Genomic DNA, 18,556 nt, shown 5'->3' on the forward strand with positions numbered 1-18,556 from the left:
TTCATATATTTTCTCATTTAGTAGTATATATTTAAGTTTCCTCCATGTCTTTTCATGGCTTGATAGCTCATTTCTCTTTAGCACCGAGTAATATTCTAGAATCTGGATGTACCCCTGTCTGTTTATCCATTCGCCTGCTGAAGGACCTCTTTATTGCTTCTGAGTTTTGGTATGATGAGTAAAACTCTATAAACCTCCTTGTGCAGGTTTTATGTGGACATAAGTTTTCCATTCCTTTGGGTAAATATCAAGGAGTGTAATTGCTGGATTGTATGGTAAGAGAATGTTTTCTTATAAAAATCACCAAATTGTCTAACAAAAAGTGTCTGTACCACTTTGTATTCCCACCAGCAACAAATAAGCATTCCTATTGCGCTCCATATCCTCACCAGCATTTGGTGTCTGGATTTCTGGATTTTGATCATTCTAATTAGTGTGTATGGTATCTCCTCATTGACATAAGATGTGGGGCATCTTTTCATGTGTTTACTTGCCATCTGTAGATCTTTTTAGGTGAAGGGTCTATGAGGGCCTTTGGCTCATTTTTAAAACCAGGTTCTTTGTTTTCTTATTGTTCCATTTTAAGAGTTCTTTACATGTTTTGGATAACAGTCTTTTGTCAGATATGTCTTTTGCAAATATTTTTCTCCTAGTCTCTTTGGTTTGTCCTTTATTCTCTTGACCGTGTCTTTTGCAGAACAGAAAAATCTAATTTTAATGAAGTCTAGCTTATGAATTCTTTCCTTCATGGCTCATGCCCTTGGCGTTGTATCTGACAAGTCATCACCAAACCCAAGGCCATTTAGATCTCCTCCCTTATTATCTTCTAGGAGTTTTGTAGTCTTGTATTTTCCATTTAGGTCTGTGATCCATTTTGAGTTAATTTTTGGGAAGGGTGTAAAGAACGGATTTTTTTGTTTTTGTTTTTGTTTTCTGCATGTGGCTCTCCACTTGTTCACGTGCCACTCGTTGGAAAGACTACCTCTGCTCCATTGTATTGCCTTTGCTCCTTGTCAGCTGACTGCATCTACGTGATTTTATTTCTGGGCTCTCTAGTCTGTTGCATTGCTCCACTTGTTTAGGCTTTCGCCAACACCGTGCTGTCGTGATTACGGTAGCTTCATAGTAAATCTTGAAGTTGGGTAGCGTCAGTCCTTCAACTCTGTTCTTCTTCAATGTTGTGTTGGTTATTCCATGTCCTTTGCCTCTTCCTACACACTTAAGAATCAGTTTCTTGACCCCCCACAGACAACTTGCTAGAATTTTTATTGGGATGCATTGAATTCATAGATCAAGTCAGGAAGAGCTGATATCTGATGATACTGAGACCTACTGTGTGCTCAGCCCTAACCTTAGGAGGTAGGAAACTGGGATGCACAAAAGCACAGGGGCGGCTCCCCCATGGTGCTGGCAAGGAAGCCGCACCCCACACAGTGCCGGGCATACAGGTAGTGCTCAATAAATGGTCACAGGGTCAATAAGAGGTGCTGAATTCCAAAGCGCCTGGGCCATGTGGTGCCCATTTCATGCTAAGATGGTAGCACAGACTCCCTTCCAAGGGAAGGCCTGGCCTCAGGGAAAACTTTGTGAGAAAGACATTGTTGAGAAGGGAACAGGCCAGGTGGGCTGGTCTGAGCAAGTCTTCTAGCTGACAGGGTGGCTGTACTAATAGGAGAATTTCCTGATTTATTGATTCATTGATTCACTGAACAAATATTTATTGGGTATCTATTATGTATCAGGCACTCAGAGATCTCCCCCTCTAACATGTCCAGCCACCTCTAACATGTCTAACAGTCAGGCAGGACAACCTGTATAGATTTTCTGATGGCCTGATAACTATGGACTGGGCCTTGGGGGATGGGGGGGGGCCCTGTCTCCCAGCCTCTGGATGGTTGTGGTTTTTTCCTATCTTAAGGTTAGTTTCTTTTTCTTTCTTTTTTCTTTTTTTTTAAATATTTTATTTACTTATTTGACAGACAGAGATCACAAGTAGGCAGAGAGGCAGGCGGAGAGAGAGGAGGAAGCAGGCTCCCTGCTGAGCAGAGAGCCTGATGCGGGGCTCGATCCCAGGACCCTGAGACCATGACCTGAGCCGAAGGCAGAGGCTTTAACCCACTGAGCCACCCAGGCTCCCTTAAGGTTAGTTTCTTGACAGGGAGGAAGATATCATGGTATGGACTAGGGTGGTCTCAAGTTGCAGGGAGCCTGGCTTGGCTTCGATGAACCCCACTCTTGTCTGCCTGGTATGGCCCCTCCCTGTGGCTGGTTCTGGGCCCAGCATCCAGGTGCTCAGGGAGGGACTTGTTACTTTGTCCAGTATTTTATTATTTATCAATGCAGAGACTCTTCAAGACTTGAACTGAAATTGGGAGCCATGGAGAGTGAGAGAGAAGGGGAAGAGGGAGAGGAACCAGCAGGAGGAGACAGACAGGGAACAAAAAGAGAAGAGAGACAGCCGGGAGAGAAAGTGACAAGAAGCAGAGAATGGCAGGCAGAAGGGGACAAAGACAAAGGGAGGGAGGGAAAGGGGGAGAGACAGAGAGAGAGGGAGAAAGGAGTCAGCCTTAAGGGAGAGAAACAGGGGCTAGAGCTGCCGTCGAAGGACCCCCAGTTCTGCCGGACATCCTTGCTTGGGCTCCCCCCTCTCCTACGCACTGGTGTGAGCACTCACAGCACCCACTTGTGCATGCACCAGCACACACATGTACATACATGCAAACACGTGTGCACCAACACCCATCCCCTTGGGCAATGCCTTCAGAATCCATACCACTGGGGAGGCGGGGTTGCCACGGTGACAGGTACCAGAGCCCCACCTCACGGGTATTAATAGCTTCTACTGAAGTCACCAAAACAGTGATTTCATCCAGCCTTGTCTCCCCGGAAGCTTCTTCCTCCCTCCTCCCTACCAGGATGGGGCTAGACAGGACCCGTGGGGCCACACACGCCATTTCCCTGCCTCCTGGCAGCTGCCTTGGTGAAGAATGTCCTACACGCCTCGGGGATTCTGCCCCAGTGTCCGGAAGGGGACTGGCAGAGTTCGTTGATCCTTTGAGCTGGGTCTAACCACAGCCCCTGCCAGAAAAGGGTTTCTGAGACACAGGACCCTCCGAGGGCTTAATTCTCAGCTTCTCTGAGTCCCATGCCATCACGCCTGCCTTCTCTAGGACCCTGCCTCGCCAGACACTTGCATCCAGTTGACACTTGACTGTGGCGTCCCTTCCTACAGTACAGAGCTCCCTGGAAGGGCGAGGGCCAGGCCAGGGAGGTGGCTTGGGGTGCAACATTTCAGAGGCACTCCCTCGTGACCCCAAGAGCCAGGACAAGGGTCCCTTATCTTCTCCTGGTTCTGCAGCTGCTCCCATTACGTCCTCAGCCCTCTTGGGGCAGGGGAGGTTTCTTTCCTGCTCTCAGTTCCCCGCCTGGGTCTCCGATTCCTCTTACCTTCCCATGAGACTCCCTGGGATCGGGCTGCAGAGCCTGTGGCTGCCTCTGGGCTCCCCTGCCAGGCACTAGTCTCTGGCCCTTACTTCCTCTTCCCTTTGACCTTCTCTGTCTCTCCCCTGCTTTGCCCACAGTCCCAGCTTTAGACTACGTGGGGCCTGTGACATCCCTGCTGTGCTCTCCCTTTGGGGCCTCCATCATCCCACCCCCACCCCCTGGTGCCCATGCACCAGCTCTTCCTCCTTGGGGAAGGCAGGGGTGGGACCCCAGGGCAGGCCTGAGCCACGCCCCAGCCGCCCTCTGCAAATCCTCCCAGGAGCCCCGCCCTTCACTCGCATTCTGGGGGAATCAGTCTGGTCTATACAGGCCTTCAGATTTATTCTGAGGCCAGCAGCAGCTCTCGGTGACCTCACTGCGGCAGACTTCAGGGGTGTGTGTGCGTATGCATGAGAGTATGCGTACGCTAGTGTAGAAATGAGTGTGCGAGAGGGTGGAGAGGTGCGTGTGTCAATGCGTGAGTGTGCTGCCATTTAGAGCCCATGGATTTCTGATGCATGAGTCACTGGTTGGGAGCCAGCCATGAGAAGATATGCCCATAAATAAGACAGCACCTCTGGCCCCTGTGTCCATTCTGCAGCTGGCTGGGAACGTGATCTTGGGCATTTAAGAGGCTGGAGGCGGGGGTGGGGGCTGTCTTTCCCTTCAGACCCCAAAGAGCAGCTGCCATGGATATTTCTAGCTTGCCTGGAGTCCCAGACATTTATGGATGTGATGCCTGCAATGGGTGGGAGGCAGGGGGCAGGAGATGGATGTAAAGAGCCTCACTCCCAGGGGTCTTAGTGGAGTTCTGCTGGCGGCAGGCAGATTCATCCATTTCACAAGTATTTTTTGATAGTCTGTCATGTGCCAGGTACTCCCCTAGGGGCTCGGGACATCACGGTCAGCAGAGTTGACCTGCCCTCTAGCCTCACAGAGCTTATGTTCTAGTGGGGGAGGCAGAACATAAATAAGAGGGAAAGGCTACTTTCACGCTAATCCCTCTCCCACCAAAAGAACCCCCCAATAATGGTGTGGAAAGTGGCCGAGGTGGTGGGGGTTCTTTAGTTGGGGTGGACAGGGAAGGTCAGGAGGTGACATGTGAACTGTGCCTGAATAATGAGGAGCCATCTCATGGAATCTTCCCTAAGAGGACGGATGAGATGCTTGTTGTAAGCTCACACCCTCACTGGATTCTGGATCAAAGGTGTTGAAGTCAGTTAGAGAACCAGAGGTGACCTAGAGGAGCAGGAAGTCCGATTGTTTGAGGGGACGGTGGCTCATCTTTTACCCCAGCAGACAGGGAGGAGATAGTCTATGACCACGTAGAAGGAGAATGGCTCCCTTACCCCTTCCTGCAGGCTTCCTGGGAGCAGTACTGAGCTGGAGGATAAGAGAGTCATGCAAATAGGCAACTTGCTGAAGCCCCTTCCGCTAGGAAGCCTTCCGTGATTGCTAAGCGCCGCAGAGGCTCGGCTCCCCGCAAGTCTTGCAGCTGTCAGAACCAATGGGTTCAGAGTTGGTGGTTCTCTCATGGTTTGTCCCTGAGATCTGTTCCCCCAGCTTGGCCAGCAACCCAGTCTCCTAGGTCCGGCCCCGTATTTACCCCAAGGCCCCCAGTGCGATGTGCGCAGAAACCGGATAGCTGGGCTTCTGGTCCTGAGCCCCTGCCCCAGCGCACCCGCAGATGTAACTGCGGACCAAGGGTCAAGTGCTGGCGTTTCTAACCTCACCTCACTCATCGAATCAACCATTCACTCCTCAAAAAAATTTTTTTTCTTGAGCTTTGCCTGTGGGCCAGGCCCTGAGCTAGCGCTAGGGAGGCTGCGAAGTAGAGCTAACTCGCCCTGCTCCTGGCCCCCAGGGAGCTCACCGTTCTTGCTCTTTCTCTGTTTTCCACACCAAGTCCCACCACCCGTGAGAGGAACGCGCCCAAGACCCCGGGCCCCGGCATCTGCCTGGCCCCTCACCCCGGCCCGGGCCGGGCCCCCAGCGCCGCAGAGAACTTGTGGCAGCGGGAACGCGGCGCGCCCCGGGGACACATCTGGCTGGGCGGGCGTGCGCGTGTCACTAAGACGCTCATTCACCGGCGCAGCTGTCACCATAACAACCAGAGCCAGGGAATCCTGGCGACGGCGGCGGCCGGGGGGCGGGGGCGGCGGTCGCGGGAGGAAGCCGGCGGGGGCGGGAGCGCCCAGCACGCCCCGCGCGCCACAGAGCCCCGCTCCATGCGGACCCGCCGGCGGGAGGGCGCCACGCACGTCGCCGCAGCGGCCGTCCACGCGGGCGGGGACCGAGCCCGCCGCCGAGCCGCCGAGCGCTCGCGCCGGGAGCCCTGACTCTATGGCCCGGGGGGAGCTCGCCAGAGCCTCCGCGCCGCCCACCAGCAGCGGGAACCCAAGCGCCAGCCCGAGGAACGGGGGAGCCCCGGGCGCCGCCGCCGGCCCCGGCCCAGGCGCTCGCCCGCGGCCCCAGCCCCAGCCGCGGGGAATGGCAGGCAGGTAGCCGGCTCGCGCGAGGACCCCCGCGGCGGGCAGGAGCCGCCGAGGACGGCGCGGCCCCGAGAGAGGGAGGAGAGCGGCGGCCCGCCCGCCCCCGGCCGCAGCCCAGGCAGGGCCCTCCCCCGGCGGCGCGCGCCCGCGCGCGCACACATTCGCACACAGTACCTCTGCTCCTGCCCGGCCTCTCCTGCCCCCCGCGAGCGCCGAACCCCCTGGGGCCGGATGCCATGGGTAACAACTTCTCCAGTATTCCCTCTCTGCCCCGAGGAAACACCAGCCGGGCGCCGCGGGGCCACCCCCAAACCCTCAAAGGTAAGGAAGGCTCCGCTGGGCCGGGCGCAGCCTGAGGACTGGGGCGCAGGTGGAGGGGCAGGGAGACGGAGCGGTGTAGTTGGGGAGTACGGGCAGGTGCCACCTGTTGTTCGTAATTGGAGACTTGAGGTGCTCTTCTGGCCCTGGAGGTGGGCTAGGGGTAGGGGGCTGCTGATGCTGATGTTGAAAACGGGGAGGATGGCGTTCCGTGGGGTCTGCGCAGTTGTCCCTGCCAGCACTGGGAACGTCACTGGAGTTAACTCAGGCCATGATGCTAGGCTAACATGCAGGCGTTGGGAAGGGCATTTGCCCAGTGGGTAGGGGAGTGTGGCAGGATGCTCAGGCCGGACAGCTGTGCTTTTCAAGGGCGGCATCTCTGTCTCTTTTTCATCTGCCCAGGGCTGGAGAGGTCATGCTGGAAGCACTAGTTGCATTTCCAATTGGAGGATCTTAAAGATCCAGGACTAACTTATAGCAGCCTGGAAGAAGGGGCCAGAGCTGGTGGCCTCTGGAGTCTTCTGCAGCTGTTGACTTTTTGCATCCACTGACTCAGCTTGCTTTCTGGTTCCTCCAAGGGCCAAATGTCCAGTCAGAACCTTAGAAAGGAAAGGCTGGGAGCCTTGAAAGAGAGGAACATTTACCAGGAATGTCTTTGCTGTCTAAATCCCTAGACCAACGCGGCACCCCCAGGGAAGCCCTAGGCCCAGTCCTCAGCCCTCCGGCTTCCAGTGCTGTCTCTGACCTTTGTAAGACACACCTGGGTCCTCCCAGACCCTCAGACCCACTAATTCCCTTCAGAAATCTGCTTTTCTGTCACCCTTAGAACCAGCTAGCACGTGTCTTGGGCATTCTGATGACTAAGAGACAGGAAGGGAAGTGCTTGGTCTTTCACAAAGAACCACCCACTTCTTCAGCCCCTTGGGTTGTGAGAAGAATAATAGTCATACCCCTTGACAAAGCGTTAAAGTTTACAAAGAACTTTCACAAACGCCTGAGCGTTTGGAAATTGTTCTGAGTGGTCAGCAAAACTAATCATACCCATTTTACAGTTGAGGAGAACCAATGCTTGTTTTAGGTTCCTGAAGCCAGTGAGGGGCAGAGCTAGGCTACAGAGCTGTATCTTCTGACTCGGAATTCTGTCCTCTCTTTCGCTGGATAGTTAACTTTCCAGACTGCGAGAGAGGAGGAGAAACAGGACCTCCGTTCTGCATTCTAACTCCAAACCTTTCAGAACTGCTGCTCTCACTGCGTTTGGGAAAATCAGTGGGTTTGTTGTGTCTTTCTGGAAATTAATATGGTGGTACATGTCAATCTTTTTAGAAGAACACATTCATTGGCCTTGTGATCCTCCCCAGAAGAACTGACCTAGCAAAATGGAGATCCAGGCAAATATTTACGCAGCATATTTACAAGATGTTCATGGCAGTGTTATTTATACTAGGAAAATGACCTAAATGCCTTATAATCATGGTATATCCTCTTGGTGGAGTATTTTGCAATCTTTAAAATTTGTATTTTCGAAGAATATTTGATGCCTTGGGAAAATGTTCAGTGCAATATAATGGTGGTTGAAAAAAAGCAGGATACAAAGTTGTATAGGCTGTGAGATCCGAATTTTGTTAAGAAAATATGAATCCAAAAGAAAAAGAAAGTTACCAAAAAGTTAATGATGGTTTTTCTTTCGGTAATGGGATCATGTAAGATTTTTTCTTTTCTTTTTTATACTTCACTCTTCTTAAAAATTTCTACAATAAGCAAGTATTTTTTTATCATCAGAAATAAGCTGTAAGTATTAACATGTATAAAGACTATTTCTGGGGCGCCTGGGTGGCTCAGTGGGTTAAAGCCTCTGCCTTTGGCTCAGGTCATGATCCCAGGGTCCTGGGATCGAGCCCCACATCGGGCTCTCTGCTCAGCGGGGAGCCTGCTTCCTCCTCTCTCTCTGCCTGCCTCTCTGCCTATTTGTGATCTCTGTCTGTCAAATAAATAAATAAAATCTTTAAAAAAAAAAAGACTATTTCTGAGTATTGGAAAGACTCCTAATGTTGGAAGAACCAGTGGACATCCTCTGGTGCATTGTCATCCCTCGCAAGCGAGAAGAAGGAAGGGAAGGGAGAGTGATTTGCTCACTTACTCAGTGCATCAGGTGGCTAAGTCAGGCTGAACCCTTCAAGGATAGGGTAGCTGGGCCAATGAGTTGACTTGGGGTTTAATTGCTCACAAACTGCCCCAAGAAGGCAGGCCTGCTCCATCCTTGACCCTAGGGAAGCCCAGGAAATGCTTTGGTAATTGCATCCCTTTTTACCTAAAGTGTGGGATTGTGGGGATGTGAAGTCTCTGTGGCTTGGGTCTTCAGCAAGGGAGGGAAGGGGCGGGGAAAAAGTCTGGGAGCCTCCCACCTGCCCCCACCCCAACTTTCTCCTCTGCCTGACTCCCCACCTGTGTGGTCTGGGAAACCCCCCTTGTGCTGCCTCCCTGATTTACAGGGTTGAGTTTCTTCTTCTTGGGGACTACATGGTGGTGAAATTCTCCCCCTACCTGTCTCCCTCCCTCTGCCCATCTCCCTTCAGGCTTGATTTACCAGAATCCACTCTCTTCTCCCTTCCCACATGCCTACAGGAGGTGGCCATGAGAATTTTGATTCTGCTCCTTCCAAGCCTGAGATGAAGGATTAGAGTGTGCCCATGACAGCCACCTATAGGTACCCTCTGTCCTTTGCCTGGGTTACACTGATCCTGACTTCTCCCCACCCTAATCAAGCCATCAGTTTTATGCTGTGATTGTTTTCGTGTCCATTCCAAATTCCCTTCTAACTGTATCAGCATTGACCTAGTAGTCTTCTCTGATGTGTCAGTGGTCATCCAGAATTCCATTCTAATTGTATTGGTGTTGACCTCACTACTGGCTGTGATTCTAAGCCTGTCCACCGAGACTTCTGTTCTTATTGCTTCTGTACTCACCCTGAATCTAGTTCTAATTCATATCAGCGTCTGTCTTAAAACTTTGCTGGGGGTGGGGAACTCTTGATTTTTTCTCTCCTTCTATAACTGCAATCTCTATTGACTTCTCACCAATTTAATTAAAGCAACCGGAAGAGGTCTGGCATAATAGGGACCCTGGGACACACTGGAGATCTATGATTGGTCTGGCTGTCAGGCTGACATGAAATGAGGCTTGTCCATTACCTTTCAGGTTATAGGCTTTGGTATTCTCCCTGGAGACACACTGACTTCACTGCTGCTGATTCCCACTGGAGTCTGAACAGTGTTGGTCTAGGAGGGTCCAGGGGAGAGATCCAAGGCATAGCTCTGGGCTTAGGACCAACAGAAAGTTATGAGGAGTTGTGTGTGCCTGGACTAGAGGTGAGGTCTTCTGACATCCCTGTATACTCACAGGCTGAAGATCTATTTTGAAAAGGCAGGGCAGCTTTGAGCTGGTCATGGAGGGAACTGCAGAAATTTGATAGATGACAAGGGGTGCAGCAGGTGTGCTAGGGTATGGGGATGAGAGGGTGAAGGGACATACAGCAGAGGCTTGGAGGTGGGAATCGGTAACTGTGTGTATATATTCTCAGTGAGGGGCACAGGGTAACTGGGGCAAGGGGCACTTGCTTCATGGAGACAAATACAGAGAATAAACTTTCTCCTTTCCCAGCTCTCTCTGAGTGCCTGTCTGCTTGTTGCTAAGTGTTGATGGAAAGGTAACTGAAAACCTTGTGGAGGACTATCCAGCCCCAGTGGTCACCTATAGATGAGGATTGGATGGGCCACCTCCCATCATTTTTTTTTATTTTTATTTTTTTAAAGATTTTTATTTATTTATTTGACAGAGAGAGAGATCACAAGCAGGTGGAGAGGCAGGCAGAGAGAGAGGAGGACGCAGGCTCCCCGCTGAGCAGAGAGCCCGACACGGGCCTCGATCCCAGGACCCTGGGATCATGACCTGAGCCGAAGGCAGAGGCTTTAACCCACTGAGCCACCCAGGCGCCCCACCTCCCATCATTTTAAAAATTGTAGTGAAATTTACACGAAATCCACCATTTTAACATTTTATTTATTTTTTATTTTATTTATTTTAGAGAGAGAGATAGAGAGGGAGGGAGAGAGAGTGGGAAGAAGGGACAGAGGGAGAGAATCCTCGAGCAGATTTCCTACTGAGCATGGAACCCAACGTGGGGGTCAGTCCCATGACGCATGAGATCATGACCTGAGCCAAAACCTAGAGTCAGGCACTTAACCAACTGAGCCACCTAGGTGCTCTCATTTTAACATTTTAAACTGTACAGTCTAGTGACATTTAGTACATTCACAGTGTTGTCCCAACCATCACCTCTATCAAGTTCCTGAATGTTTTCATCGCCTCAAAAGGAAAGCCTGTACCCAGTAAGCAGTCATTCTCCATTACCTCCTCCCCTGAATCCTTGGCAAAGAATGTTGTCCAGGATCACTGACCTAGGAAGTGGTGAAACTGGGACTTCTGCACAGAACACCAGACCCCATGGGGAAGAAACTTGGTCTTGGGGGAATTTTTGCGCATTAGGCTTTCTTTTCCCTGACCCTCTGGGATGGGATGTGCTCACTTCCAAGATATGCACTTTGAGGGTCTGGCATCTGCTCTCAATCACAGAGGCCAACATGGAGGCCAGACAGGCAAGAGCAAGGGGGAGGAAGGGGTGAGGGAAGGAGGGCAGGAGCTGGGCACTGCCCAGAGGATGCCAGGGATGCCTCTATCCTGGTGTGCCAGCTGCCTAGGCCTATTTCTTGCTGGTCTGTTACTCTCCCAAGGGCTAGAGGCTTAGGGGCTGCTTCTCACTGAACTGGTTGCTTTGGCAACCCTGGGCAGGATGCGAGTGGTCTCCTTGGTAACGCCTGGGAAACCTGCCTGTGGGAATGGAGGGAGGTAGACTGGCCAGTGGTCAAGCAGGGTGGCCCAGGCAGAGCTGGGCTAGGCTGCTGAGCTCAGAGGCCTTTGGGGAGGGCCAAGCTTATGGAATAGCCTGGGTTGCCTGTTGGCCATTGCCCAGGAAGCCAGAATCCGGAGGCCCAGGTGAACTTGGGGCCGGCCTGGTGACACCAAAGGTTCCAATGCCCAGGAAGTGGGAGGAGATGGGGGTGAGAGTGGGAAAGGGGGGAAGAATATAGCTTCTGGATGACAGATCCAGCTACAGGGTTTATTAAAAGATGCTTATCAGAGGTCATTACCCAGATCCTGTTGTTTTGGGAAATGAGCAGGTGCTGACGCCTGTGGGGGACCAGGCGGAGAGAAAAGAAGGTCTAGGAGAGGAAGGGAAGGAAATAGATAAGAGTCACTGGCAGGCAGGTGGGAGGCCTTGGCTTTCTCTCTGCTCTAACTGCAAAGGGGGGGGTAGGGCTGGGCTCTGGAACTGAGATTCTTCAAGGGTAAGAGTTGGGGTTCCAGGGACGCTCTGATGGGAAGGGCTCATTCTGTTGTTTAACAAAGGCATACTAAGCATCGATGAAGGGCTAGGCACTCTCACAGGCATGAGAATACAGTGGTATACAAACTAGATGAGGGTTTGCTGCTGTGGCTGCCAGGAAGCTTCCCCTCCAGTGGAGAGGCAGATGGGAGGAAAAATGACAAATGCACAAAAATAAATCAGAATACGATAATAGGTATGAACATGCTGTGTGCCGGAGCCTCTTTACACCTATTACCTCACTTATTTTTTTTAAAAAGATTTTATTTATTATTTTAAAGAGAGAGCACGTGTGCACGCAAGTGGGGGGAGGGGAAGATGCAGAGGGAGAGAGAGAATCCCAAGCGGACTCCGCACTGAGCGTGGAGCTGGATGCGAGGCCTGATTCCTTGACCCTAAGATCATGACCTGAGCCGAAATCAAGAGTTGGCTGCTCAGCCAGCTAGCCACTTGGGCACCCCTTATCGCGTGTAATTTTTTAAAACCTCCTCGTGAAGTAAGTATGATTATTAACCCCATTTATGGATAGATAAACCGAAGCTTAGAGGTTAAGCAACTTGCTCAAGGTCAAATGGCTGATAGGAGGTGGCGCTGGATTCTGGGCAAAATCCTTCTGATTTTGGACCCACTGCTCTTTCTCTTTTTGATACAGGCACACTTGGGAGATATTGTGGCAATCTGCAGTAAAGCGAATATTACAATAAAGCAAGTCAAATGAATTTTCTGGTTTCCTAGTGCATATGAAAGTTGTGTTTACACTATACTGTAGTTTATTAAGTGTGCATAGCACTCTGTCTAAAAAAACAGTGAACATACCTTAATTAAAAATACTTTATTGCTAAAAAATGCTAATCATCACCTGAGCTTTCGGTCAGTTGTGTTCCTGCTGGTGGAGGGTCTTGCCTTGATGTTGATGTTGATGGCTGCTGACTATTCAGGGTGTTGGCTGCCAAAGGTTGGGGGTGATTGTGGCAGTTTCTTTCTTTCTTTCTTTCTTTCTTTCTTTCTTTCTTTTTTTTTTTTTTAAGATTTTGTTTATTTGAGAGAGAGCCTGAGTGGGGGGAGGAACAGAGGGAGAGAATTTTCAGTCAGATTCCTTGCTGAGCATGGAGCCGGACACAGGGCTTGATCCCATGACCTGGGAGATCATGACCTGAAACCAAGAGTCAGACGCTTGACCAACTGCCGCTGTGGCAGGTTCTTAAAATAAGACGACGAAATTTGCTGCATCAATTAACTCTTCATTTCAAGAATGATTTCTCTGTAACATGCAATGCTCTTTGATAGCATTTTAAGCACAGGAGAACGTTTTTCAAAATGGGAGTCAATCCTCTTGAACCCTGCCGCTGCTTTATCCTCTAAGTTTATGTAATATTCTAAATCCTTCATTGCCCTTTCAACAATCTCTGCAGCATCTCAAGAAACCACTTTGTTCATCCATAAGAAGCAGCTCCTCATCTGTTAAAGTTTTATCACAAGATGGTGGTCATTCAGCCCCATCTTCAGGTTCCACTCCTAATTCTAGTTTTCTTGCTGTTTCCACCCCATCTGCACTTACGTTCTCCACTGAAGTCTTGAACTTCTCAGAGGCATCCATGACGGCTGGCATCAGCTTGTTCAAAACTCCTGTTAATGCTGACATTTTGATCTCTTTCCATGAATCACAAATGTTCTTAATGGCATCTAGAATGGTGAATCCTTTCCAGAAGGTTTTCTGTTGACTTTGCCCAGATCCATCAGAGGAATCACTATCCAAGGCAGTTACAGCCTTATGAAATGCATTTCTTAAATAATAAGACTTGAAAGTCAAGATGACTCTGATCTATGGGTTGCAGAGTGGAGGTAGTGTCAGCAGGCATGAAAACAACATGAATCTCACTGTCTGTCTCTGTCAGAGCTCTACAGTGACCAGGTGCATTGTCAACAAACAGTAATGTTTTGAAAGGAACCTTTTTTTCTGAGCCGTAGTTCTCAACAGTGGACCTAAAATATTCAGTAAACCATGTGGTAAACACATGTGCTGTCATCCAGGCTTTGTTGTTCCTTTTATAGTGCACGGGCACAATAGATTTAGCATAACTCCTAAGGGCCCTAGGATTTTCAGAATGGTCAAAGAGCACTGGCTTCAGCTTGAAGTCTCCAGCTGCATTAGTCCCTAATAAGAGAGTCAGCCTGTCCTTTGGAGCTTTGAAACCTGGCACTGACTTCTCCTCTCTAGCTATGCAAGCCCTAGATGGCTTCTTTACTGGAAGGCTATTTCGTCCGCATGGAAAATCTGCTGTTGAGTGCAGCCACCTTCCAGAATGATCTTAGCTGGATCTTCTGGATGCCTCGCTGCGGCTTCTACAGCAGCCCCTGCCGCTTCCCCTTGCACGTTCATGCTGTGGTGACGGCTTCTCTCCTCAAGCCTCATGAACCTGCCTCTGCTAGCTTCAAGCTTTTCTTCTCCAGCTTCCTCACCTACCTCAGCCTTCCCAGAACTGAAGAGTCAGGGTCTTGCTCTGGCTGAGGCTTTGGCTTAAGAAGATGTTGTGATTGGTTTGATCTTCTGTCCAGACCACCAAAGCTTTCTCCGTATCCACCATTGGATTGTTTCGCTCTCGTATCATCCATGTGTTCACTGGAGGAGCACTTGTAATTTCCTTCAGGACCTTTTCTTTTGCATTCACAGCTTGGCTAACTGTTTGGCACAAGAGTCCTCGCTTTCCCTATCTCCCACCTTCCTCACCAAGCTGAATCACTGTTAGCTTTTGATTTAAAGTGAGAAGTGCAAGGCTCTTGTGCTTGAACACTTAGAGGCCAATGCAGGGTCACCAACTGGCCTAATTTCCCTATTGTTGTTGGTGAAACAGTCAGAACACGTACAACATTTACCGGTTAAGTTTGCTACCTCATAGGGGAATAGTTTGTGGGATCCCTGAATAATAACTGATCAATAGTTGATCACAAATCACCATAATAAATATAATAATAATGCAGAAGTTTGAGATCTTGCAAGAATTACCAAAATGTGACCCAGAGACACAAAGTGAGCAAATACTGTTGGAAAACAGTGCCAGTGGACTTGCTGGATTCAGGGTTGCCACAAATCTTCAATTTGCAGAAAACAAAAAAACAAAAAACAAAAAAAGCCCAAACCTCAGTATCTGTAAAGTGCAGTGAAGTAAAGTCCCATAAAATGAGGTATGCCTGTAACCTCTTTATTTAGAACAGTTTTAGATTTACAGGATTATTGCAAAATAGTATGGAGAGTTTCCAGAAACCCCATGTCCAGTTTCCCCATTATTAACATTTTAGTATGGAAAATTTGTGACAAATAATGAGCCAATATCCACACACTGTTATTAACTACTGTCTATACTTTATTCAGATTTCCTTCGTTTTCCCAGTGTTCTTTTTCTGTACCAGGATCCCATCCAGGATACATTATATTTTCAGGGCCCATCTTATATATGTAGTTGTCATGTTTTCTTAGACTCCTCTTGGTTTTGACAGTTTCTTATGCTTTCTTTGTTTTTGGTGACCTTGACAGTTTTGAGGATAACTGGTTAAGTGTCTTGTGGACTGCCCCTTTCCTGGGATTTCTCTGATGTTCTTCTCGTGATTTGATTGCTATAAAGGTTTTAGAGAGCGAGACCATAGAGGTGAAGTGCCATTTCCATCACATATCAACAGTAAATGCAATCAACATGATTTATTCCTGGTGATGTTGACCTTGATCACTTGGTTGAGGTAGTGCTTGTCTGATTTCTTCATTATAAAGTTAAAGTTATACTTTTCTCCCCCTTTCCATATTGCACCGTTGGGAAGAAAGTCCCCATGCACAGTCCTTACTTAAGGAATGGGAGTTACACTCCACTTCCCTGAGGCCCAAGCACTACTTCATTCTATCAACTGTTTAGTCAGATCAGTTACATTTGGATAAGGGCGGTGAAAGAGAAGACTGTGGAGCTACGGGGGGGTGCACTGGACCTTGTTCTGGGGTCTGGGAAGGTTTCTTTAGGGAAGTGATCTGAGGATGAGTCGGGGTGGGCTTTATGTTCCCAGAGGGGTGCTCCTGGCCTATTGAGTGTGGAACTATTCATTTGGCACCCCTGACCCCTGCCTGTTCAATGCCAGTGGCCACCTTGAATGTCTTTGTGACATTAAAAAAAAAAAAGAAAGAAAAAGAAAAGAAAAGAAAAAAAGAAAAAAAAAGAAAAAAAAAAAAGAAAATAAGCTCTCCCAAGGTTTTCTTTTCTTTTTTCTTCTAATTCCCGTGTAGTTAACATACAGTGTTATATTAGTTTCAGGTGTACAATATAATGCTTCGACAATTCTATAATTACTTGGTGCTCATCAAGATAAGTGTATCTTAATCCCCTTCACCCACCTCCCCTCTGGTAACCATCTGTTTGTTCTCTCAAGAGCGCCCATATATAAAAAAAAAAAAAAAAAAGAAAGAAAGATCTCCCATATTTTTAAAAGCTCTCCAAAGGAGGCAGTGCCAGCCCTAACTGAGAGCATGGAGCTGGGTGCGGAGAGCAGCAGGGCCGGCTGTTCCCGGCAGGGAGCCTGGCATAAGCACCCCATGCTTGAAGATAGAGTTTAGAGTTGGCTCCTGTTAACTGTGGAGGGGGTGGGGAGTGATCCCAGGCTGATGTCATCCTGACCCCCTGGGCCAAGGAACTTTCAGCAGAAAATCCTTAAGAGACCACTGCCTTGTCTCTCTTCTGTGGTCACGGAGGCTGCCTGTGCAAGGCTGGGGCAGCAGGAGAGGGCATCTTTTCTGGGATGCAGGAAAGGGCAAGGGAGGTATGTCTGCTGGCTTATCTGTGTGGCCTTCTTTGCCTCCATTGCCCTGGAATGTCAGCCTGGCTGCTGGGGAGGCTGAGGAGGGGACAACGACAAGGGAGAACACCGCCCGAGGAGGTGTTGTCTTATGATAAGGGCGGTGGCAGGTCCACATGCGCCTGGCTTTCACCTTCGTTTCCCCCCCAGTGACTCACCCTGGTTTCCACCCAGCATCCGCTGAAAGGCAGATCTGCTCCAGGGGATGGGTCAGCCTAGGGCGTGTCTGTCCCAGGGAGGGTGTCTATCCAGGTGCCTCTGAGAGAGAGCGGAGGAGCCACTTAGCCTCAATCAGTGTGAATAAAACTGCAGGGGGCCTCCGAGTGACCTAGTTGGTGTATTGGTGCCCTCTTGGTGCCCGACATGGCGCTGGGTATGGAGAACGGAGACGTGAATATTGGGCTTTGGGTTGCCCTTGAGGTGCTCACAGCCCAGCCTTATTTAATTCAGACATGTGTGGGTGTTCCCTTGAGTGCTGCGTCCCGCCCAAGCTTTGAGGTCTTAGAGCCGGGAGGAGAGTCAGGTGAGCAGGGCAGGGCTGGCTCTGGGCTCTTAACTCCATCTCTACCACCTGGGAAACCATCCATAATTGATATTGCCTCTGCCTGTCACAGGTGGCTCCTGCAGAGTGGGCAGACTCAGGGTGCTGATATCTGCGGGGTGACGTGCACCTGGCTTCTGGCCCCCGAACCAGGGGCCTTGAGACCTGATCTAGCCAGGCTTTCTCAGGTGGCTCCTGGCTCTCAGCGTTCACACACAAACCATGAAAGGTGGCCATAAATCAGCCCGGGCAGGCCAAGGTTGCTCTGGTTTTCCTAGAGTGAGATCAAAGCCACAGACCCTCACCCTGGGGCTTGGTACTTATTAAATTATTAAACTGTCAAGGAAGGGGAGAGCAGGAGGGACTGGATGGATGGCCATATAGTAAAACAGAATGAGGAAGAATGGGCTGAGAAATGAAGCCGCAGGCGGTGCATATCTCTCTTCAAGACAAAGATTTTAAGACAAGGATTCCAAAGGAATCCTTTGGTGGTTTTACTTTAAATTTTTTGAGGAAGCTCCATAGTGTTTTCCAGAATTGCTGTACAATTTGCATTCTTACCAACAGTGTACAAGAGGTCCCTTTTCTTCATGTCCTCATGTTATCTGTCTTTTTGATAAGAAACATCCTAACAGGTGTGAGGTGGTATCTCCTTGTGGTTTTGGTTTGCATTTCCCTGATGACTAGTGATGTTGAACACCTTTTCATGTACCTCTCGGCCATTTGTATGTCTTCTTTGGAAAAATGACTCTTCAGGTCCTTTGTCCATTTTTAAATTGAGTTACTGTTATTATTTCCTTGCTTTTGAGTTGAAGAGTTCAGTATGTATTTTGGAGGTTAACCCCTTATCAGACATATGGTTTGCAGTATTTCCTCCCAGTCCTTAGGTGGCCTTTTTATTTTGTTGATTGTTTCCTTTGTTGTGCAGAAACTTTTTTGTTTGATATAGTCTTACTTTTTTTTTTCTTTCTTTTATTGCCTGTGCTTTTGGGATCCTACCCGAAAGATCATTGTCAAGGCCAGTGTCAAGCTTTTTCCCATGTTTTCTTCCAGGAGTTTATAGTTTCAGGTCTTATGTTTAAGTCTTTAATCCATTTTAGGTTGATTTTTGTATATGATGTAAGGTAAAGGCGTTTTAATTATTTTAAGTGAGTTTAATTATTCTGTTGGTTGATACTCAGTTTTCCCAACACCATTTATCCTTTCCCCATTGTGTATTCTTGGCATCTTTGTTGAAAATTAGTTAACTGTATATGCATAGGTTTATTTCTGCGTTATTTTATTCTATTAATCTATATATCTGCCAGTTGACGCTTATGCCAATACCGTACTATTTTGATTACAATAGCTTTGTATTACAGCTTGAAATCAGGAAGTGCTATGCCTCCATCTTTGTTCTTCTCACTCACAATTTAGCTATTCAGCATCTTTTGTGGTTCCTTTTTTTTTTTA

General features: G+C 49.0%; 1 protein-coding gene across 1 annotated transcript in view; it reads left to right on the top strand.

The window, feature by feature from the left end:
- Window positions 1–6,211: 6,211 nt before the first annotated feature.
- Window positions 6,212–18,556, top strand: part of LOC111145200 (neuralized E3 ubiquitin protein ligase 1) — a 78,455-nt gene continuing 66,110 nt past the window's right edge. The window contains exon 1 of the mRNA XM_022499929.1: window positions 6,212–6,296. Coding sequence (XP_022355637.1) covers window positions 6,212–6,296 — 85 coding nt within the window. The remainder of the gene's footprint in view (window positions 6,297–18,556) is intronic.

This window comes from Enhydra lutris, unplaced genomic scaffold (genome assembly GCF_002288905.1).
Source record: "Enhydra lutris kenyoni isolate GAN:26980312 unplaced genomic scaffold, ASM228890v2 scaffoldscaffold12, whole genome shotgun sequence".
In the NCBI taxonomy this organism is placed as follows: Eukaryota; Metazoa; Chordata; class Mammalia; order Carnivora; family Mustelidae; genus Enhydra; species Enhydra lutris.